Source organism: Xyrauchen texanus, chromosome 32 (assembly GCF_025860055.1).
Source record: "Xyrauchen texanus isolate HMW12.3.18 chromosome 32, RBS_HiC_50CHRs, whole genome shotgun sequence".
Taxonomy (NCBI): Eukaryota; Metazoa; Chordata; class Actinopteri; order Cypriniformes; family Catostomidae; genus Xyrauchen; species Xyrauchen texanus.
The window spans coordinates 29,963,177-29,984,809 of NC_068307.1; the positions used below are offsets into that span (position 1 = coordinate 29,963,177).

At 40.0% G+C, this 21,633-nt stretch overlaps 1 protein-coding gene across 1 annotated transcript in view; it reads right to left on the minus strand.

The window, feature by feature from the left end:
• The window catches only part of LOC127625792 (striatin-like), a 64,389-nt gene that overhangs the window by 9,469 nt on the left and 33,287 nt on the right, over window positions 1–21,633 (minus strand). The window contains 10 exon segments of the mRNA XM_052101145.1: window positions 68–115; window positions 206–381; window positions 4,113–4,249; window positions 4,329–4,472; window positions 5,960–5,981; window positions 5,983–6,071; window positions 13,488–13,650; window positions 14,074–14,209; window positions 17,787–17,963; window positions 21,390–21,471. Coding sequence (XP_051957105.1) covers window positions 68–115; window positions 206–381; window positions 4,113–4,249; window positions 4,329–4,472; window positions 5,960–5,981; window positions 5,983–6,071; window positions 13,488–13,650; window positions 14,074–14,209; window positions 17,787–17,963; window positions 21,390–21,471 — 1,174 coding nt within the window.

The window sequence follows — 21,633 nt, forward strand, 5'->3', positions numbered from 1 at the left end:
GTGAATTTTTTCATATCACCCAGCCCTAGTCAGAACATGATTAATGACACCCAAACCCGACACGTACCTGTGGGCCCTGAATGTGTAAATGGGTTCCACGTCCAGAGCTGTACACCTGAACAAACAAACACAAGGAGACGCAAACGGTTTATATATACCACTACTTCACCAAAGAACAGTTTACAGAGAGAGACAATGTTCTCACTTCTTGGTCGGAGCAGTTTTCTGTAGATTCCACATTTTCAGCGTGTGGTCTTCAGATGCAGTGACCAGCACGGGCTCCACGGGGTGAAACGCCAGACCGCGAATGGAATCGAAATGGTTCCTGAGAGTGAATTTGGGGTTCCAGGTCTTACGCAGGGCATCTTTGTTGTTGGCGATCTGTGAAAACATGAAATATTTGGGCTTAGATTTAACACGCTAGTAGGGGTGTGCAATATGACCAAAATCTTAAATCACAATAGGAATCATTTTATATCACATTAACGATATAAACTGCCTGGCCAAAAAAAAAAATTGCCGTTTGAATTTAAATAATGGTTATGATCTGCGGTTGCTTCAATTGGTCAGGTCGAGGCTCAGCAATGTTATGAGGCAATAAAATGAAGTCAGCTGACACATGAATTGACCACCATAGAGTCCTTAACCTCACTAAAAGTTTTTGGGATGTGCTGGAAAAGACATTACATAGTGGTTCGACTCAATACCGCATTTAGCTTTGATTACGGCATGCATTCGTCATGGCATTGTTTCTACAACCTGATGCAGCATCACAATATTTATTTCCGTACAGATCTTGTATTGATGACGGGGGAGTCTTCTCCAGCACATCCCAAAGACTTTCAATGGGATTAAGGACTCTGTGGTGGACAATACATGTGTGAAAATGATTCCTTATGCTCCCTGAACCACTCTTTCACAACTTGAGCACGATGAATCTTGGCATTGTAATCCTGCAAAATGCCCGTCCCATCAGGGAAGAAAACAATCCACTGATGGATTGGAAAAAGATTCCTAGCCCTTACGAAAATCGTAAACCGCAAACTTGCCGCAAATTCGCCACTGTTGCCAAAAGCTTGCTGGAGATTCACCACTACCGGTGAAGAGCTGCAAACTTCTGGCAAACATTTGCGGTGAATCAAATGTTCATTTGCATGTGAAAATAACGAGAGTCAAATTTGCGGCTAGTTTAGATTTTTTGTTAGAGACTCCCTGAAAGACATGAATGAGAGAAGTGTTGTGAGATATCTCACCGGTCTCTGTGACAGCTCTAGACTCTGTAAACAATAAACAAAAATGTGACGCTTTCTGCCTATCAATCATTTTGTGTGTTCTCATAGTTTTGTAGTAGCAGTGAATTATTGAGGCTTAATGCCATTTTTATGCCATGTTGTTCATAACAGTTGTCAGTTGAGGGCGCTGTTTTACTGCTGTTGTTTGACAAGCACTTCTGCATGATGTCGGTCTCAATAAAGCTCATTTGGTATCCTTCAGTGTTTTTGGGCAGAAGGGTGTGGCTAATTTTAAGGCTTCTAGAATGGCAAAAATCACTTACAGCACCTTTAAATAACCATATTGTAATGCCTATTTTGGGATAATCCAGTGGGTCAATTAAATATGTAATAATGAAAACTACTTCCTCTTATAAAATTTTGTCTCCATTTGGAACTTGACAAACATAGTCAAAGTAATTTCCAAACAAACACTCAACTTGTCTTCAAATCAACCCCATCATTCTGCTAAATATCTCGATATCGATAGAAGCCGGATTGCAGAGTGCAATCCCGCTCGGCGCTCTCCTGTCTCTGGAGCACAAATATCGGGAAGCCTGCTGGACTTGCTTGCACTTGCATGCTCCAGAGATAAACACAAATGCAGAACATATTTAGCACTTATGAAGCGCCAAACTCATTGAATTTGTCAAATATTTCAAGGCTGGCAAAAGCCTGTCTATGTTTCAACAATTCTCTCAGTCTCACTTGAAGCCCGAACAACTGATAGATATGCATACGCCACACATATGGATATTTACATATTGCTATACACAATGTAGCTAATCTCTTTAAATCGTCACAGCAATATATACTGGCATATCGGCCATCACAACACGCTGGCACACACAACTCAGGATGCCACAAACTGGAGACACTGGCTATGTTCATAATAGCATCCTACACACTACTCATGCTATTTCTGCAGTATGTAGTATGCATACGGTTCATAGTATGCAACCTGACTTCCACTCATTTCAATCAAAGAATTCCAATGACTTTTCCAATCGCTTGTGATAACTGGGTAAAAACAAGGAACACCGCCACGGTCACATCACTGCCATGACGATCCGGCTTCCATTGATTGAGTGTGTGTGTGTAGTAGTAGTCCTTTATTGTCACATAGTAAACCAGTGAAATTGGCCATCGACCTGTCCATACAAACATACATATGACAAGGGGATAGACAGGACAGGAAGACAGGGAATTAGAAGAAATACAGCATGACATGAGGAGAGGAGAAAAAAAAGGCAGCCCCCAGACTATGCTCCTTAAGAAGTACAGTGTGGGAACAGGGAAAAAACACCTCAGCAACATTAGCACATAATCAGTACACTCTACAACATGAACAAGACTTGCAACAGGGGAGGGATTGGGGGTGGAGGTGGCCCAGCACAGGCAAGCAGCCATCCGGACCTGCAGCCATGTTCGGCGCTGGTCACAGACCCGCCTGTCAGACTGGGGGTACAAAGCTGCTAAGGCGAGGGATAGGGTATCGGGCGGATGATTGCATATCTGTATATATGTGTAAGAGTTCATGTGTGTGTAGGCCTGAGAGTCGCTATGCCAGCATCTAATCTAGGTGCCTCAGTCCGCAGGGGTTGTCATAGCGATACACAGCAAGTTGCCATGGAGACAACCTTGATCAGGTCCCAGACATAGTCAACAATCACCAGGTGTCTGGGGAGTCGGGAAGTAACGCGAGAGTGGCTCACTGCAGTGCTCTTCCGGGTGAGTTGTTGTTCCAACAGCTGCCTTGGCCAAGGCCAGTGCTGGTTGAGGGCGGCCGAAACAGATAAGATTGGGATTGTTTGGTCTTAAGGAGAGTAGCCGCATTCTAATTTACACGGCTATTCTCCTGGTCCATTTTGGTCTCTGAAACGATCCATTTGCCTTTGCAAAGCTGTGAGCTTCTCCATGATGTTATCCGTATTTTGGTTCATAGACCCAGTCTGAGTGCAGACAGCTCTGCCCACTGTTTCAATCATGACGGGCAGCCTTGTGAGGCTTTGGACAGCTGTCACCGCCTTCTTAACTCCTCGATAAACCAGGGCAATGCCTAATCCAATCAGCAGAAGACCTGTTATCATGGTACCGAATAGGTAGATATCTTCAACGCCCTCCACGGAAAGAGCCGCCAGACACACGCACCCGCCACCTCTCCCACGGCCCATCGTGTAGCCAGCTGCTAACGCTCCGCCAGGGCAGACAGGTTCCCCGAACCCAAGCTTCTCGCCGAGAAGATGGTGTCAATTAGCGTTGAGAGACCAGTTGATCAAATCCATGATGACTTAGTTTGAAGAGCAGTGCTGAGAGAGTCTCTCAAGTACAAGACAGTAGACTAGATATGACGAGAGGAGCAAAGCAGGGAAGATAAGGGTAGGGAGAGGGTGAGAAAATGCGACCGCCTTCGTTGAGAGCCAAGAGAGAGTGACATCAGTGAGAGTGTTAATTAAAGATCGTGTTTGTATATTGACTTTAGTAAGTGCAGCATGAATGAGTCTGTTCAAGTTCAGATCTATCAGTGTTTGTTCAGTTTGGTTACTCTTCACAAACACATGTGACACTATTCAGTTGGTAACTCTGACATTTCAAAGGCACCTGATTTAATACGTGCCACATTTACATTTAGAGCACGTCAGTGATTTTACATTCTGGCTCAATGCAACATTCAATTATGCATGTTTCAAGTGTAAAAAGCCTCTAGAGTTGCAAAATATGGGCCGATACAAATAGCCCAAATGGAGGCTTAACTTCAGTGCCTACAACACGTACATCTTAATTGCATCCATCGATCCATGTTATACGTTTCAGTGTTTGGATTGACAGTTCTGTACTCACGTCGTATGACAGATTCTCTGCTTCGTTGGCGACCGTGAGACCGGCGAGCTCTCCGAGACCCAGTTCACTTTCCAGAGTCTCGTCGGTTCCCATAATAAACGACTTTCCAGAGGACGGAGGGAATGTCAGGGCTTCAACTGCAATACACAATTTACACAATGACATAAATCCACATCTACACAATGACACATTAACGGTCAGTTCGGTGATAAATACCCTCGTCTGTGCGTCCAATTTGATGTTCGTTGAGGCGGGGCAGACTCGGACGGACAGGGGGTGCCATCGGCGGCTGAATAGATGACAAATCCTCAGCGTCACGAAGATTAGCCAACATATCCTGCAGTTTACACCTGTTTGGCCCTACAGAGAGAACAATAACCATATTTCAACTAGTTCATATTGTATATTTGGCCATCGTTGTGTCAAATCCATCTCCCCAATTGACCCCTAAATGGGATTTATTACGCTAATAAAACCTATGGTGGTACCATGGTACAGTAATGGTATTAGATTGAAAAAAACATGGTATTTGGATAAATATGATTACCATATTTACGCACTCATTGTATTTATATGGTACTTTCAAGAATGCCATGGTACATGCGATGGCGCTACCAAGGAACTTTTTGGCAATGTTTGGTTTGTGTGATTAGAAATCCTAAAATACTGTTTGTTGATGTGGTCTGAACAATAACAAACAGCCTACTTTGGACCCCCCTCAAGCCCAAATAGGACAGCATTTTGATGGGGGCTGGACTGGGCACAACACCGGATCTGAAAACTCAAAACTTCTAAATGGATTGACAGAATGAAAATGAAGCACTGGAAAATTAGAGAAAAGTGAGATAATCGAGAGGGTAAGCAAGCAATCTCTATTTTAATAATCCATATACTCTTACAATGGAAGTGGAGTTTGTTATAAATGGGCATGTCCAACAAAAGAAGGTGGAAAAAACAGCCACGCCTACTCTAAGAGCACCAATCAGAAAAGAGAAAGAATAAAACCCATAGAAAGCCAACAGAAGACCAACTAAATGTGTATTACAGCATTGAAAATCTAAATAAACATTGTATGTTTCAAGAGAAGAGAAACTGTGGAAAGAGTACAGTTTGTACAAAGCATGATGGGAAAAGATAATTATTATTCAGAGAAGCACTGAAGAACAGAGGAATGACAGAACTGAGAGAAAAGAGGCAAAGGGGGGAAACGACAAGACAGTGTCAAATACAAACTAAAGAAAGAGGAAGCCATTAACACGTGAAATAAACAAATGAGTGTCGGTAAGAGTACTGAAGAGAGCTGCTGGTTTTGCATTTTAATTTTTTTTGTCAACCTAACGAATTATTCCATTTTAGTGCTTAAAAGAGAGGAAAGAAAAGAAGATACACAACCAGTCAAAAGACACAGCTACTCATTCTTTATTCTATCACTTTAATATAATAACATTATAGTCATTAATAATATGAAATAACAATTTAAATCGGTCTACAAAACTTTTTCAAGCATTTTAGCATAAGCCTTGAGATCAAAAGGTTTTTAAGATCATGAGAAACATCAATTTAGTGAAGTGTGATCAAGCTTTTGACTGGTAGTGTACATTAGAAGACATCTGTGATAAACCGATATATCGGTCAGGCCAATTAATTGACCAATATTTGCTTTTTAGTGATTATTGGTATTAGTCAATAAAGGCACCTTAACAGCCGATTATTTTTTTTCTATTTTCAAATATTTGTAAATAAGCATTATATACCGGCCATTGAAAAAACGATATCGGTTCACCACTTGAAGTAGAAAAGGAGTAAAGAAAGAAAGGAGACGGCGAGCTAAAGTCCGGGTGACTTACTCTTCACCCCTTTCTTGCCCTTTGCGCTCCTTCCTGTACTGCTCCTTGAGTTTCGAGATGAGACCTTCATCCACGCCCCAGGCCTCAGACAACGGGCTCTGCTCTTCCTTCTCTACACGGAGGAAGAGGAGGATATGGAGGGAGACACCGCTATACCCCTCATTTCATTACGATACCAGTCTAACTGCTGCATCATTTTACTAGAGGATAAACAGACAACGCGACTGTATATTGTGTTGTCTTCGCTGTTTGGACAAACGATAGTACTCCCTTCAGAATAAATTGGCTTTCAAACTACTACTTAGAGGTAGGCCCATTAATCGGTATAACAGATATATCGGGTGTCAATAGTTGCCTTTTGGAACTATTGGATATCAGCAAAAATTTATACCCGATAGTTTATTATTTCTTATTATACCTCCAATATATATAAATAACCCTTCATCTGGTGAATATACAGTTGAAGTCAGAAGTTTACACACACTTTAAACTCAGTTTTTCACAATTTCTGACATTTAATCACAGAAATATTCCCTGTCTGAGGTCAGTTTGGATCACTGCTTTATTTTAAGAATGTGAAATGTCAGAATAATAGTAGAGTAGAGATTTATTTCAGCTTTTATTTCTTTCATCACATTCCCAGTGGGTCAGAAGTTTACATACACTTTGTTGTATTTGTTAGCATTGCCTTTAAATTGTTTAACTTGTGTCAAACCTTTTGGGAATTTCTTCCTTTTCCTCCAAACAGAACTTGTGTAACTGAGACAGGTTTGTAGGCCTCCTTGCTCACACACGCTTTTTCAGTTCTGCACACAAATCGGATTGAGGTCAGGGCTTCGTGATGGCCGCTCCAATACCTTGACTAAAGACATATTATTGGTCATTGTCCAATTGAGAGACCCATTTGTGACCGAGCTTTAACTTCCTGTATGATGTCTTGAGATGTTGCTTCAATATATCCACATAATTTTACTTCCTCATGATGCCATTTATTTTATGAAGAGCACCCGTCCCTCCTGCAGCAAAGCACCCCAAAATCATGATGCTGCACCCCCATGCTTCACGGTTGGGATGCTGTTCTTCGGCTTGCAAGCCTCATCCTTTTTCCTCCAAACATAACGATGGTCATTATGGCCAAACAGTTCATTTCCTGTTTCATCAGACCAGAGGACATTTCTCCAAAAGTAAGATCTTTGGCCCCATGTGCACATGTAAACTGTAGTCTGGCTTTTTTATGGTGGTTTTGGAGCAGCGGCTTCTTCCTCGCTGAGCAGCCTTTCAGGTTATGTTGATATAGGACTTGTTTTACTGTGGATCTAGATACTCGTCCTCCTGTTTCCTCCAGCAACTACGTTCATCTCTAGGAGACAGAATGCGTCTCCTTCCTGAGCGGTACGATGACTGTGTGGTCACATGGTGTTTATACTGGCGTACTATTGTTTGTGCAGATGAACGTGGCACCTTCAGGTGTTTGGAAATTGCTCTCAAGGATGAACCAGACTTGTGCAGGTCCAAAATTTTATTTTCTGAGGTCTTGTCTGATTTCTTTAGATTTTCCCATGATATCAAGCAAAGAGGCACTGAGTTTGAAGGAAGGCCTTAAAATACATCCACAGGTACACCTCCAGTTCAGTACACCTCCTATCAGAAGCTAATTGTCTAATTGTCTAAAAGCTTGACATCATTTTCTGGAATTTTCCAAGCTGCTTAACTCTTTCCCTGCCAGCGTTTTTTAAAAAAGTTGCCAGCCACCGCCAGGGTTTTTGACGATTTTAAGCTAAACTTTAATGGCCCGCAGAATATTTTCTTCCATGAATATATGAAGATGCTATATATCAGAATAAAGATCTGGGCCTCTGCTTTTAGGCAAAAAAACGATTTTATTTTATCTTCATTTGTTCTTTTTTATTGCGACTTGAACAGAGGTAGGTTTTGTCAAAAAACAACATTTCAGACAAAAAGCTGATAAAAAGGCATGTTTATGTCTGATATTTTGAGCTTCTCAATACTCCACTTCTTCATGTTTGAGACGATCGCAGTCTGTTTCTTTGATCAAAGAGTTGCGTACTCTTTCAAAACGTAAGGAGGGGTCTTCCTTACCGTATAACACCTAAAACACGGAAACCCAGAAAATTCTGTGTTTGGCGGGGAAGCGTTTTTTCATAAAACACGGAAAATTCCGTGTTTGGCGGGGAAAGGGTTAAAGGCACAGTTAACTTAGTGTATGTAAACGTCTGAACCACTGTAACTGTACTTCTAGTTAATTAAAAGTGAAACAATCGGTCTGTAAACAATTGTTGGAAAAATGACTCTGCTGCACAAAGTAGATGTCCTAAACTTGCCAAGTGTATGTAAACTTCTGACTTCAACTGTACATGTGATAAAGAGCTTAATTTAGCTAATATTTAAATAAAGATCATTGTAAATGAGCCAAGTCTCAGAAATTTCTAAATAAATGTCCCTGGTGTGGTCCGGGCTTGTTTATAGTTATTATATATAAAAATGTCATTATTATTATTATTATTATTGGGATTTTGGTTAACAAAATACAAATTGTATTCATTTTGGACTATTGTAGCCTTTGTGTTTGTCATAGAAAGGAAAGTCTAAGAAAACTTCACATTCTATAAATCATTTGTAGAAACTGTCTGCCGATTAATCATCCTTTTCCACCACCTTAGTTGTCATATCGGCAAAATCCACTATCGGTTAACCTCTATTTCAAATGCATGACATCCATCTCTGATGAGCCACGCAAATGTTCTTTTACAAACGTCACTGTGAAGCCTAATTTATTCAAATGGAAGAAGCCAAACTCTTTTCTCCTGAACGAACTAAAGCACCCTAGGTGAACGAAGCCTGCGTTTATATGTGCAGCATCATTTTAAAATGAGTTTGGTGAGGAGAATAACTAAATAAAGATGGCCTCGTTCAAAATCAAACCCACAATAAGTTTGAACAAATCATCAACGTTTGTCGACTACCCGAGTTCTGTTAGGTCAATAATTTCAGGGATGAGCTCGAACAAAAAAATATCCCCAAGCGAACACTTGACAGTACAAAAACGTCAGTAAAGTCAAACTTTTTAAAAGTGCTTAAGTGATAAAATTCTACCCAACCGTTCTCAGCAGGATGATAAATACGAAGGAGCAGCTTTTAATATTCCAGCATGATTTTCTATGAGCGTAATCCCGAGTTTTTAGTTCCAGAAAGCCGACTGACGCGTAGAGGGAAGATCGACACGAGAACTGTGTTTTTGGGGAGAAAAATATCAGTCCAATTCTCTTCAGGGACTCAACAGTACTGGGATCAGGAGGGTAGGGAGTGTACGGTAGGGCCGGGCGATATGGCCAAAAATATTAAACAATTTATTTTTTTTATATCGATATTTATTACGATATACAGTGGCAAAAAAGTATGTGAACCCTTTGCAATTACCTGCATTTATGTATAAATTTGATTAAAATCTGGTTTGATCTTCATCTAAGTTACAATAAAGAACAAACACAATCTGTTTTAACTAATAACACAATTTGTTGTATTGTTATTGTACATATTAAATACATCATTCAAACATTCACAGTGTAGATTGGGAAAAAGTATGTGAGCCCCTAGGCTAATGATGTCATCAAAAGCTAATTAGAGTCAGGAGTTGGCAAGCCTGGTATCCGCTTAATGAGATTGGAGGTGTGGGTTAGATCTACTTTGACTTATAAAAAGCACTCAAACATTTTGAGTTTGCTATTCACAAGAAGCATCTGCTGATGTGGACCATGCCTCACAGAAAAGAGATCTCAGAAGACCTACGATCAAGAATTGTTGCTTTGCATAAAGCTGGAAAGGGTTACAAAGTTATTTGGAAGAGTTTAGATATTCATCTGTCCACAGTTAGACAAACTGTCTATAAATGGAGGTGATTTAGTACTATAGGTACTCTCACTAGAAGTGGCCATTAGATATTCATCTGTCCACAGTTAGACAAACTGTCTATAAATGGAGATGATTTAGTACTATACGTACTCTCACTATAAGTGGCCGTTAGATATTCATCTGTCCACAGTTAGACAAACTGTCTATAAATGGAGATGATTTAGTACTATAGGTACTCTCACTAGAAGTGGCCATTAGATATTCATCTGTCCACAGTCAGACAAACTGTCTATAAATGGAGATGATTTAGTACTATAGGTACTCTCACTAGAAGTGGCCATTAGATATTCATCTGTCCACAGTCAGACAAACTGTCTATAAATGGAGATGATTTAGTACTATAGGTACTCTCTCTAGAAGTGGCTGTTAGATATTCATCTGTCCACAGTCAGACAAACTGTCTATAAATGGAGATGATTTAGTACTATACGTACTCTCACTAGAAGTGGCCGTTAGATATTCATCTGTCCACAGTCAGACAAACTGTCTATAAATGGAGATGATTTAGTACTATAGGTACTCTCACTAGAAGTGGCCATTAGATATTCATCTGTCCACAGTCAGACAAACTGTCTATAAATGGAGATGATTTAGTACTATAGGTACTCTCACTAGAAGTGGCCATTAGATATTCATCTGTCCACAGTCAGACAAACTGTCTATAAATGGAGATGATTTAGTACTATACGTACTCTCACTAGAAGTGGCCGTTAGATATTCATCTGTCCACAGTTAGACAAACTGTCTATAAATGGAGATGATTTAGTACTATAGGTACTCTCACTAGAAGTGGCCATTAGATATTCATCTGTCCACAGTCAGACAAACTGTCTATAAATGGAGATGATTTAGTACTAGAAGTGGCCGTCCAGTCAAGATGACTCAAATGAGACACCGCAGAATGATCAATGAGGTAATAAAGAGCCCGAGAGCAACAGCCAAAGACTTTAAGGAATCACTGGAATATCTCTGTTCATGAGTCTATTGTACGTAAAACATTAAACAGATATGGTGTTCAAGGAAGGACATCACGAAGGAAGCGCTGCTTTCCAACAAAAACATTGCTGCGCACCTGAAGTTTGCCAAAGACCACCTTGATACTCCAAAACACTACTGGGAAAATGTTTTGTGGACTGATGAAACTAAGGTTGAAATGTTTGGGAAGAACATACAGCCCTACGTATGGTGTGAAAAGGGCACCGTATATCAAAATGAAACATTTTATGAACAATTAATAGAAAAACAAGCCGATTCAAAAGGGTTCACATACTTTTTTTGCCACTGTAAATTTAATACCATTAATTGAGAAGGAAATGCATTCAAAAATTTGTTAGAGCTCAAAAATGAATGTAAACATAACTTGATTGTTCACAAGTAAACTCCACATGATAAGCTACCTTTTAATTTGAAGTTCAAGAAGTACAGTCAGTTTAGTAATTAATCCTACATAAGGTGCGTGACCTCTTTTCGCCACAATTTAACTGTCTTCAGTGGACGTTTGATACTCTTGATACTTAAGTTTCTGCCTGACATGTGTCATTTCCGTAACATGTACATGGCATAATTGCTGTAGCCGAAAAGTCATAACGTCCACTGAAAGACGGTCTTGCCAAAAAATAAGCAGATGTGACAGCACTATGTATCATGAAAAAGGATTAATGAAATAGTACAAGAATAAACAGCATCGGTGTTGAAGTCAGACCTGCTGTTGCGTTCAGTCAAAGGCTGTCTTGTATGGTACATAACGATATCATATTAGCCAGATGGCTAGCTAGCTAGCTATTACTTTCTAAACACCTGATTTCATGACTGAGATTCAGCTAGTTGTGTGAATAACTTTGCTAACCTGCTTGTGTATTTAGCGACACGCACCTGATCGTCTACAAGTAGAATATAGGCTAAATATCGAAATTTCCTCGAAATGCTTATCATCGATATCAAGTATTTTTTCCCCCGATAAATATCAAGATTGTTTTATCGCCCAGCCCTAGTGCATGGAACAGATTAACCAGTGTGTGTGTGTGAGGAGAAACACACAAGGAGACAAACACAATGTACAGGAACACTGTGCTCCAGACATTAACACTCGAGTGCATTTGATGTCGTGCAACCATCCTGAAATCACACATTACACTTGTAAACAATGAAACGAGCCGTGTGTTGGGAAACACATGCCCTAAACTGTGCCCAATGGTAAGACAAGAAAAGACAAGATTAAAACCACAAAACATCCTTGAAACTTTCTAAAATGTCTGGAAAGATCTTGCTGCAGGACAACCAGCACAAACAGTAATTCTCCAAGACCAGAGCTCTGTGGCAAAACCTAGTGGGTGAACCTGACAACGTTCTGGTCAAATGAAGAAAATGAAGCACTTGAACATTTAGAACCACTTTGATTTTTGCCATTGTCAAACTGTTTTCAGGACGGCTCGTCAATATGGGGAGGTAGGGTAGAGCCCGCCTAAATATGAATCCACTTGAAAACATACATACATTCTATAAACTGCCAATAATGTAATTTGTTTTCCAGTAAATGTGTTCAAAATGCTGACATGTGTATTTGAAAGCAGTTTTTATCTTATTCTTTAAGTCGTAATGTTGCTGAAGCCTCTGTTATGCAGTGTTTGAAACAGACATCCAAGCATGTGGGGGAGAGAGTCTGCTGCCTTACTGAACTCCACAGCGCCCCCTCAGTTTATCCAATGGAAATCTGTGGTCAAATATGGTACTGCAATGAGCCCTGATTGAGACCCATTGGGGCAGGAATATATACATGGTTGAAAAACGCAAAGACACCACATATTGTGTCAAAGCGTTTGTGTTTGAACAACGAGTTGAACAAGATGAATAATGTTGGGGGGTCTGCCCCACCTATACCTGCGGTCACGAGCCGCTACTGACTTTATCACATTTTACCACCTCATTCTAATTACCGTAACACAGTCGTTTTTATTATTATTATTATTATTATATGTATAACAGTATTTTTGTGTGGATTAGGCTGTAGATCATCCGATAATTTTTTTGGGCAAGAGAAGTTGTGAAAAAACCATCACCATCCATCATGGCTGCCACTGTAATAGGTGGAATTCTACAGTAAGTGGTGCATTCAAACGATCATAAGGAGAAAAATCAGAGGAAGTAAGAACAAATATTTCAAAAGTTCGAGGCAAAAGAAAAGTGCATTTTTGAGCTGGTGGTGGTGCAGCACAACAAAAATAACTGTGATTGGTCATTTACTGTACATTCCTCAGACGGCTCCAACGGGTGATTCACGGCAACCATGCAGCTAGCTAAACGAATCGGCCAAACGGAAAATTGTAACGGCTGCTGTCAATAGCGTAAAAATACCAAATATCGGCCGATATATCGGTCGAACACTAGTTTCGTCTGCATTAGGATGCTACCTTAGAAGGTACCTGCCTATTTGGGCGGTAGAAAGCAAGTCAGCTCACCAGGTTTTGATATAGATCTTTGGTCTCCACATAATTCTCCGGCTGGGATTTCCACACGTCAACACTATTTCTGCTCTCGTAATAAAGAAAACTCTTTCCGAATCCGTTTGCAAAAACAGCCACTGCACGGATGCAGTTCTTACCCCATTCAGGTCTGTCTGCAGCGGAGGGCGTTTCAGATGGGCCTTCCATGTCTTCACCGTTACCTAGAAAATCAAAGCCCTTCAGGACTTCCTCTGTGTCCAGTTCATCACTCATATCTGCCGAGGAAGAGGAGGGCGAGGGAGACACCTTCCTCCTCACCATCTACAGCAGAAGAGGAAATGTGTTTGTGATGGCAGCTGGTGTGTGTTGAGTTCTGGTGTGATGCAGTATCTGTCATGTTCTCTGTGGAATGATTTGTCTAAGGGTGTAGGGTTGGTTTGAACCTTTGCTTTTGTTTAGAAAGAGTATTAAAAAAAAAAGAAAATTATGTCATAATATATGTAGGACTTATTTAATATATCATAACTTTATTTATTTATTGTAACTTTCATTAACTTTAATTTAATGTTGGTTTTCTTCAGGATTAATCAGCGTCCCTAGTAATTCTTAAAAGTAATTCATGATGAGAACTAATACTTCTTAACTTTGACTGCGTTTGGTCGGTACTGTTCATAATCAAATCTACACCCATGATTTCGTGAGATTCTTATGAAGTTTTCTGAATGCGTGATGGCGTTTACTTACGGTCGCAAGGTCAACGATGGTCTTATTTTGTCCATCGCTATCTTCATCCTCATCTTCATCGCTAAATTCAGCTGCTGCTTTCTCGATGAACTTGAAGGCTTCCAACACCGTAGTGGAGTCTGACATCTCCGGTTTACTGTGGTGGAAAGGGTAGAAGTCCAGACCAACAACGAGTTACAAGACATTCTCTAGACAAATGAGAAAGTCAACTGTCGACAGTGAATGAACCTTCACATATGCAGGTTTCTTAGACTAGTTCTTACAATTCATCTATCACATCCTGAGGACAGTTCACATCTCACACAAGCTCTCAATAAGCTAATACCAGACAATATATCTTAAAGGGACAGTTCACCCAAAAATGATAATTCAGTCATTATTTACTCACTCGTGTTGTTATAACTCTATATGACTTTGTCTTTTTCTGAACACAAAGGGAGAAACTGTGAATAAATGTTGTGCTCAGTGATGTCATACAATGGCAGTTTAAGGTGACCACCTCTTCAAGCTTCAAAAGAACACAAAAGTATCATTCAGAAGTCTAATTAATTATTCATGAGACTCCTGTGTGTGTTCATGCGAGCTTTTGAGCTCTTTACAAGAGAGCTACTGTAGTAACGCGGCACATGCGAAATGTGTCGATCAAGTGAAAACTCATTTTGATTCATTTCAACATGACCACCAGCGACATTAACAACAGTAAACACTACACAGCTGCACAAAACAGAGAACAGAACGTACAAACATGACTCAAGAGTTTGTAGTGGAAGAATTGATGCATTTCTATGTCCAGCCTTTTTTCTTGCCTCAATCAAACAGAGCGATGGGGCTGAAGTTAGCTACAGTTACACTGTGTCCTACTCCAAATGACACAATAAAAGTTATAGTTTTTTTCTGTCCAAACAGCCGCGATGAGCAATGGGACATTCTCTTGATCACTTGGTTTCTATATTTGCCGTCACGCCGGGTAACCCCGTCTGCTATGAACTGGCACCGGTCCGGCAGCGTGGTGCAAGCGTGAGGTGATCGTCTGTGTTCCGTGACTGCTTACGGGTCCTTGAATAAGGGATAATGTGTGAATAAAGGCAGCCGGTGGGGTTTTCCCCTCAGATAAGATGATGCCCCCTAGGGAGTTGGTGCCCTATGCAGACTGTGTAATATGTGTATAGGGTGCAGCGGTGCTGGTGGTTACCTTCAGCCACATCTCTCTGTTTGATTGAGGACTTTCAAACGATAAGGCTGGACATAGAAATGCATCAATTCTTCCACTACAAACTCTTCAGACATGTTTAAGAAGTTCTGATCTTTTCGGTTTGTGTGCAGCTGTGTTGTGTTTTCTGTTGTTAATATCGCTGGTGGTCCCCTTGAGGCAAAACAAAACGAGTTTTCACTCGAGCACCCCACCTCACGAACGGCAGCGTGACTACAGTAGCTCTAAAGCTCACGTGCAGGCTGTCTCATGAACGCACACAGATCAACGGTCAGTGAACATTTACACTAAATAATACATCAGATTTCAGTTTCTCATCAAATCTTATCGTATATATTCCATAACAATCATAAGCAGGGCTCGACATTAAGGCTTGTCCGCTTGTCCGGGACAAGTGGATTTTTTGTAGGACAAGTAGAAGAGAAAATTAGTTGTCCGACCGGACAAGTTAAATTTCAAACAAAATAAAATGCCATGTTACTTCACGTTATGTGCCACTCATTACGCCTATTTTACAGATTTAATTTAATCGATTTGAAACTAACACATTTTTTAATAAACACAAGATTCTGACGCATATCCAAGGGTTTGTCGCGAGTGTGGAGCGCGCACTGCATGGAACAGAGGCGCTGGCGCTAACACTTGGGTTTTCCTATCAACAGTGGAAACAACTTAAATACTCTATCATTTCTGGTCATACTGAAAATAATAATACATAATTTGCAACTACTTTTATTTGTGTAAACTCACAATAACAAGAAAACGTGCTTTTGCAAAATAAAATAAAACAATCAGGCGGGCTTTCATGGTCTCCGTGAACTGAAACTGAACTGAAACAAAATATAGTCTATGTAACGTTAGGCTAAAGCTTGAAATGTCCACTTTTAAAGAACCAATTCGAATCGAAAGAAAATAGCCTAACGTTACCGTCTGATTATGCAATCCATATGAATTTCTCTCTAAAGAGCATCCGCTTTACATCGGAGATGGAGGTATATTTCCAGCAAACACCGATTTAGAAAACATTAAAATGCCTCGTTATTTTTTCAGGTTATAAACAGAAAAGCTCCAAAAACAAGAAGTCACCTTAAACCAACAACATAGGAATTAAAACGGGAACGAAATTTTTTAACCAAATGGAGAGATGAATTCGACTGTGTTATTTATGAAGACGGAGTAATGTTCTGTGAGCGTCTGTCGAGCATAACCCAACCTGGCTGACAAGTAAGTGACGTTAGCTAGCTAACTTAGCGTCGGCAGCTGTGTAGCTACTGTAAGCAAGCATTAAAAGCATTAAAGCATTAGTTCACCTCAAAATGAAAATTCCATCTAATTTTCTCCTCCAACTTCAAAATCGATCCGACATCTTTGTTTTATTTTATAATTATTAATAAAAAATTATATTTACGTGACGTTTCCAACGTCGCGAGACCAGCACAAGACCAACAATTGTGGTTATAAAAAGAATAAATATTTTTTTTTTTAGAAAATGAACGATCGTTTCAGCTAGATAAAGACCCAATTCCTCAGCTGCGTGCACAGCCCTTTGAAGCACTTCAAAGCCCTTTTAAACTGCATCGATTTGGACTTCAACGTGTTGTTAAACTTAATCATATTTATTTAGGCATATCCTATCAGTTAATTGCCTAGGCATTGTTTCTAATTTAAAATAATCTATTATTTAGATTTCATTTCAACTTTATTTCAATTGCTGAGCAATGGTTTAAGCTTGAAGTCCATTGTGTGGAGAAAAATCCTGAAATGTTTTCCTCAAAAAACTTAATTTCTTTTCCACTGAAGAAAGAAAGACATGAACATCTTGGATGGCATTGGGGTGAGTAAATTATCATAAAATTTTCATTTTGAGGTGAACTAATCCTTTAACAGCATTTGTATTGGTTGTACAATGTACATAGTTAAATATTACTATTAGCCATTTGCCTACTTTAGCAAGTCACAGTATTTCCAAGCCCTGATAATGTACTGAACTGTAACTGAGATGACGCTAGTAAATAATTCCTCTTTCAAGTAACTGCACGGTCTGTATGTTACCAAAGGATCTTGGGACGAAGCTGCAAAACAGTACATAACAGAAATTGTGTAAATGTTTTAAACGCTTTCAATGGTTTGTTCGAATTCTGCATTAGCAAAACACAAAAAAAATAAATGAAATTATAAATCTTTACCCGGGCAAGTGACTTTTGTGCAAGGACAAGTGAAACATAAATGTACTTGTCCGAAGGACAAGTGCCTCAAAAAGTTAATGTCAAGCCCTGATAAGTCTCATGAATAATTAATTAGACTTCTGAATTATACTTTGTGCTCTTTTGAAGCTTGAAGAAGTGTCACCATAAACTGCCATTGTATGACATAACTGAGCACAACATTTATTCACAGATTCTCCCTTTGTGTTCAGAAAAAGACAGAAAGTCATATAGAGTTACAACAACACAGGGATGAGTAAACAGCTCTGCTGGAGAAACCCTCATGAGCCCTCACTGACCCGATCATGGTGGTGGTGCTGTCCTTCAGAGAGGACGGTTCGGTTCCGTTCACCATGAGTTCTGATTTCTTGTCTCCAGGTCTCTCTCCGTTGTCTCCTGTCAGTCCGAGCAGCGCTTTGACTCGCTGTGACTTCACATCGAGGATGGTGTCGGTGTATCCCACCTCCTGCAGGTACCTGAACAAGACATAAGCCACAACAGGGGTGAGAGTGACGTATGATCTGGAAAATGATGGGTTATGTCACATTCCCATGTGTTGTTTTATGTAACATGCGCTCTGCGCTGGAGAGGGTAAAGGCTGTTATTTTCCGAACACTTCAGACAGCACTTTAACTCACTGAAGTGGCAGTTTGAATATATATCAATGCACTCAGTTAATATTTATTCAAATTAATAATCCAGCAACAATAACCGTGGCGCTAATGATTTGAGTTGCTTTAACACAGCGAGCATCAATTGTGCAGCACATATTTCAACTTAAAATAAAAAGAAATACAAAATGATATTTAGCATCATGAGGATTCAGTCTATTTTTAGGATAAAGTTCCCCAAGTTGTAACCACAACAAAAGCGTGAAATGTTACACAAATAAAGACGGCAAATGATCTTGGAACATCTCAATCGCTCTTTCTTCAGGAATGTAGTATCTCGGAGTTTCTGATGAGTTCAATTCAAAACCACAGCGATTAAGTGAGATCCTCCTGTCCATCAAGACATTTTGCGTATCGATCACATACCTTGTGTTTTGTAAAATCCTGTCCTGTAATACTGTGCTAATGTTCTTGTGGTCTGTTTGCCGGTCTTGAGGGAAGATGTTTGATGGAACAGAACTTGTTAATAAGACAGAAAAGAGAGCAAAAGGGACTTGTGCCCGCTGTACCAGTCTCTCTCCAGCACAACAAACTGAATGAGCCGAAACAATCCAGCATTCATTCAGACTTACTGTCTCTGACACACACACACACACACACACGTTGTGTTTCCATGTTTTATGGGGACTTTCCATAGACATAATGGTTTTTATACTGTACAAACTTTATATTCTATCCCCTAAACCTAACCCTACCCCTAAACCTAACCCTCACAGAAAACTTTCTGCATTTTTACATTTTCAAAAAACATAATTTAGTATGATTTATAAGCTGTTTTCCTCATGGGGACCGACAAAATGTCCCCACAAGGTCAAAAATTTCGGGTTTTACTATCCTTATGGGGACATTTGGTCCCCACAAAGTGATAAATACACGCTCACACACACACACACACACACACACACACACACACACCTAAATGTGAACATACCGTAGACTTCTACTGTTTTATATAAAGCTAATGGTAAGAACTACAGGTGAATCCTAAACTTAAAAGAAAACTATTTGTATGTTTAAAATCTGTTATATATTAATTGTTTTCCTGTTGAGCACATCCCAAACCGTCTTCAGATTTAGCTCACTACTGTACACAAATTATAGCCAGCTAAACCCACATACACTCACTAGTGACTAAATATATTTGATAAGATCATGTACACACATCCAGCACTAAATCTTTCAACACAAATGCGTCTTTTTCTTCTGTTTTTCTCCTTGAACTACTGTTGGGTCAATGAGTTCAAAGGGTACACAAATGAATGACTCCAAATCAAAAAGACTCACAAACTCATGAGTCATTAGTTCGAATCAGTCTAATGAATCACTTTTCAGAATCAGTGACTGACAGGAGGTGACAACATGAATTTGAAAATGCACATTCACAAGTGTTTTGAGGTAATAAATGTTATTTTTCTTAAAACATTAAAATATGGTATACTGAAATATTAGCATTACCATTAAAATTCTAATCAGGAGCTAACTGCCTCTCTACTGAATCTATGAGGCGATTAGTCCGATTCCCGAACGAATGACTCTTATGAGCTGGTTCTTTTGAATCTACAGTGTGACCAGTGTAGTCCGATTCCCGAACGAATGACTCTTATGAGCCGGTTCTTTTGAATCTACAGTGTGACCAGTGTAGTCCGATTCCCGAACGAATGACTCTTATGAGCCAGTTCTTTTGAATCTACAGTGTGACCAGTGTAGTCCGATTCCCGAACAAATGACTCTTATGAGCCGGTTCTTTTGAATCTACAGTGTGACCAGTGTAGTCCGATTCCCGAACAAATGACTCTTATGAGCCGGTTCTTTTGAATCTACAGTGTGACCAGTGTGGTCCGATTCCTGAACGAATGACTCTTATGAGCCGGTTCATTTGAATCTACAGTGTGACCAGTGTAGTCCGATTCCCGAACAAATGACTCTTACTAGTTGCCATGGCAGCGCTGACTGTTGCTTGTGTTTATGAGCAGCACCTGGTTTCAATCCTTCCTTCCCCATATATTCTCTCCTTTGTCTTCCTTGTCAGATCATTTTGTTCAGTCGCCAGTCTAGTCCTGTTGGTTCTTGTCAAGTTCGCCCCGTCGGTTTGTTTTTCTCTTCCTGTTATTTTGGTTTCTCCCTTGTGAGATTTTTGTTTCCTTTTTTGTCCAGTTTTTCTAGTCGGTTTGTTCTTAGTTTATTTTGTTTAAATAAAACACATTTCATTGCCACCCTGCATCTTGGGTCCTTCCTCAAACACAGGAACACAAAACTAAACTGGAATATGAAAAATCCTCTCATGTGCTCCGATAAGTGAAATCAATAGTGCACTGAGACAACACTAGTCTTCTGTGCCCTCATTAGACAGCAGACACACACAGGTCTGTGAAGACTTCTCCCATGATACCTGTGGGTGACAGCTCTACCTTATGAGATCAGAGAGAGTTTAGTTTTCGTCGAATGGAAGATGTTTTGTAATCTGACAGCATTTGATTATTTACACTTTCTGTTGGAGACATCATAAATTTCACAACACTGATCAAAGTTGACCCTTTTCTGTCAAACAGCAGAGAGCAACCCAGATTTTAAAGAGCACATCATCATAGATTTTCACGCTCTTTTGATGTCCTCTAAAGACACCAAGTCTGTTAGTGAGCCACCTAGTGAGCTACCTACCTAGACAGCGTTTAGGGCATCATTTTAAGGCAGATTTTAGAGAACATTCAGGCTGTTTGTGAGCTTTCTTTCTGAAAGGTCAAGTTACAAATGAGCTTTTCAGTGATGGGAACGATCAATATTACACAACACATGAGCTGCCCACCAAAGGCAAACACTCGTCGCACAGTGGAGGAAATATTTAAGACCTTAACAGCAGTGCATAACAGCAGCGGTTCTCAAACTGGGGGCCTGACAATTTTTCCATTGTAAGTGTCTCACTGGAACACAGATTTAAAGAAATGGAGGGACGAGTCGAAATGATCTTTTGTGGTAATCAACATTATACCACAAATGCTGTCGACTGAACCGAACTTGTATTGAACCAAGAACATTGAGTTCAACCGCAAGAGTCACTGGGCTGTATGCAGTGTGATGCATCACATTTCAAGTAATCTGATTACAATGATTCACTTTCAATTGAATACATTACTTGGGTTACACATATATCTAAATTTATCTTTAAATAATTCTTTTTTGAATGACTGTGGAAACCCTGCATCCCTGATGTATGTTCATGTGTGTGTGACTCACTTTCTCAGCAGCTGTCGTCCTTGTTTCCAGTTCAGTTGACTGTTGGGTGGCTCAGGAAGTGCCTCGTTCTCGTTGCCATCATCTAAGGTCAAAGGTCAGACACAGGTTGACAGACAGTATGTTCTCACACACACTCTCACACACACTCTCTCTCTCTCTCTCTCTCTCTCACACACACACACAAATAAACACACACACACACACACACACTTTACTCTCTCTCTCACACACACACACACACACA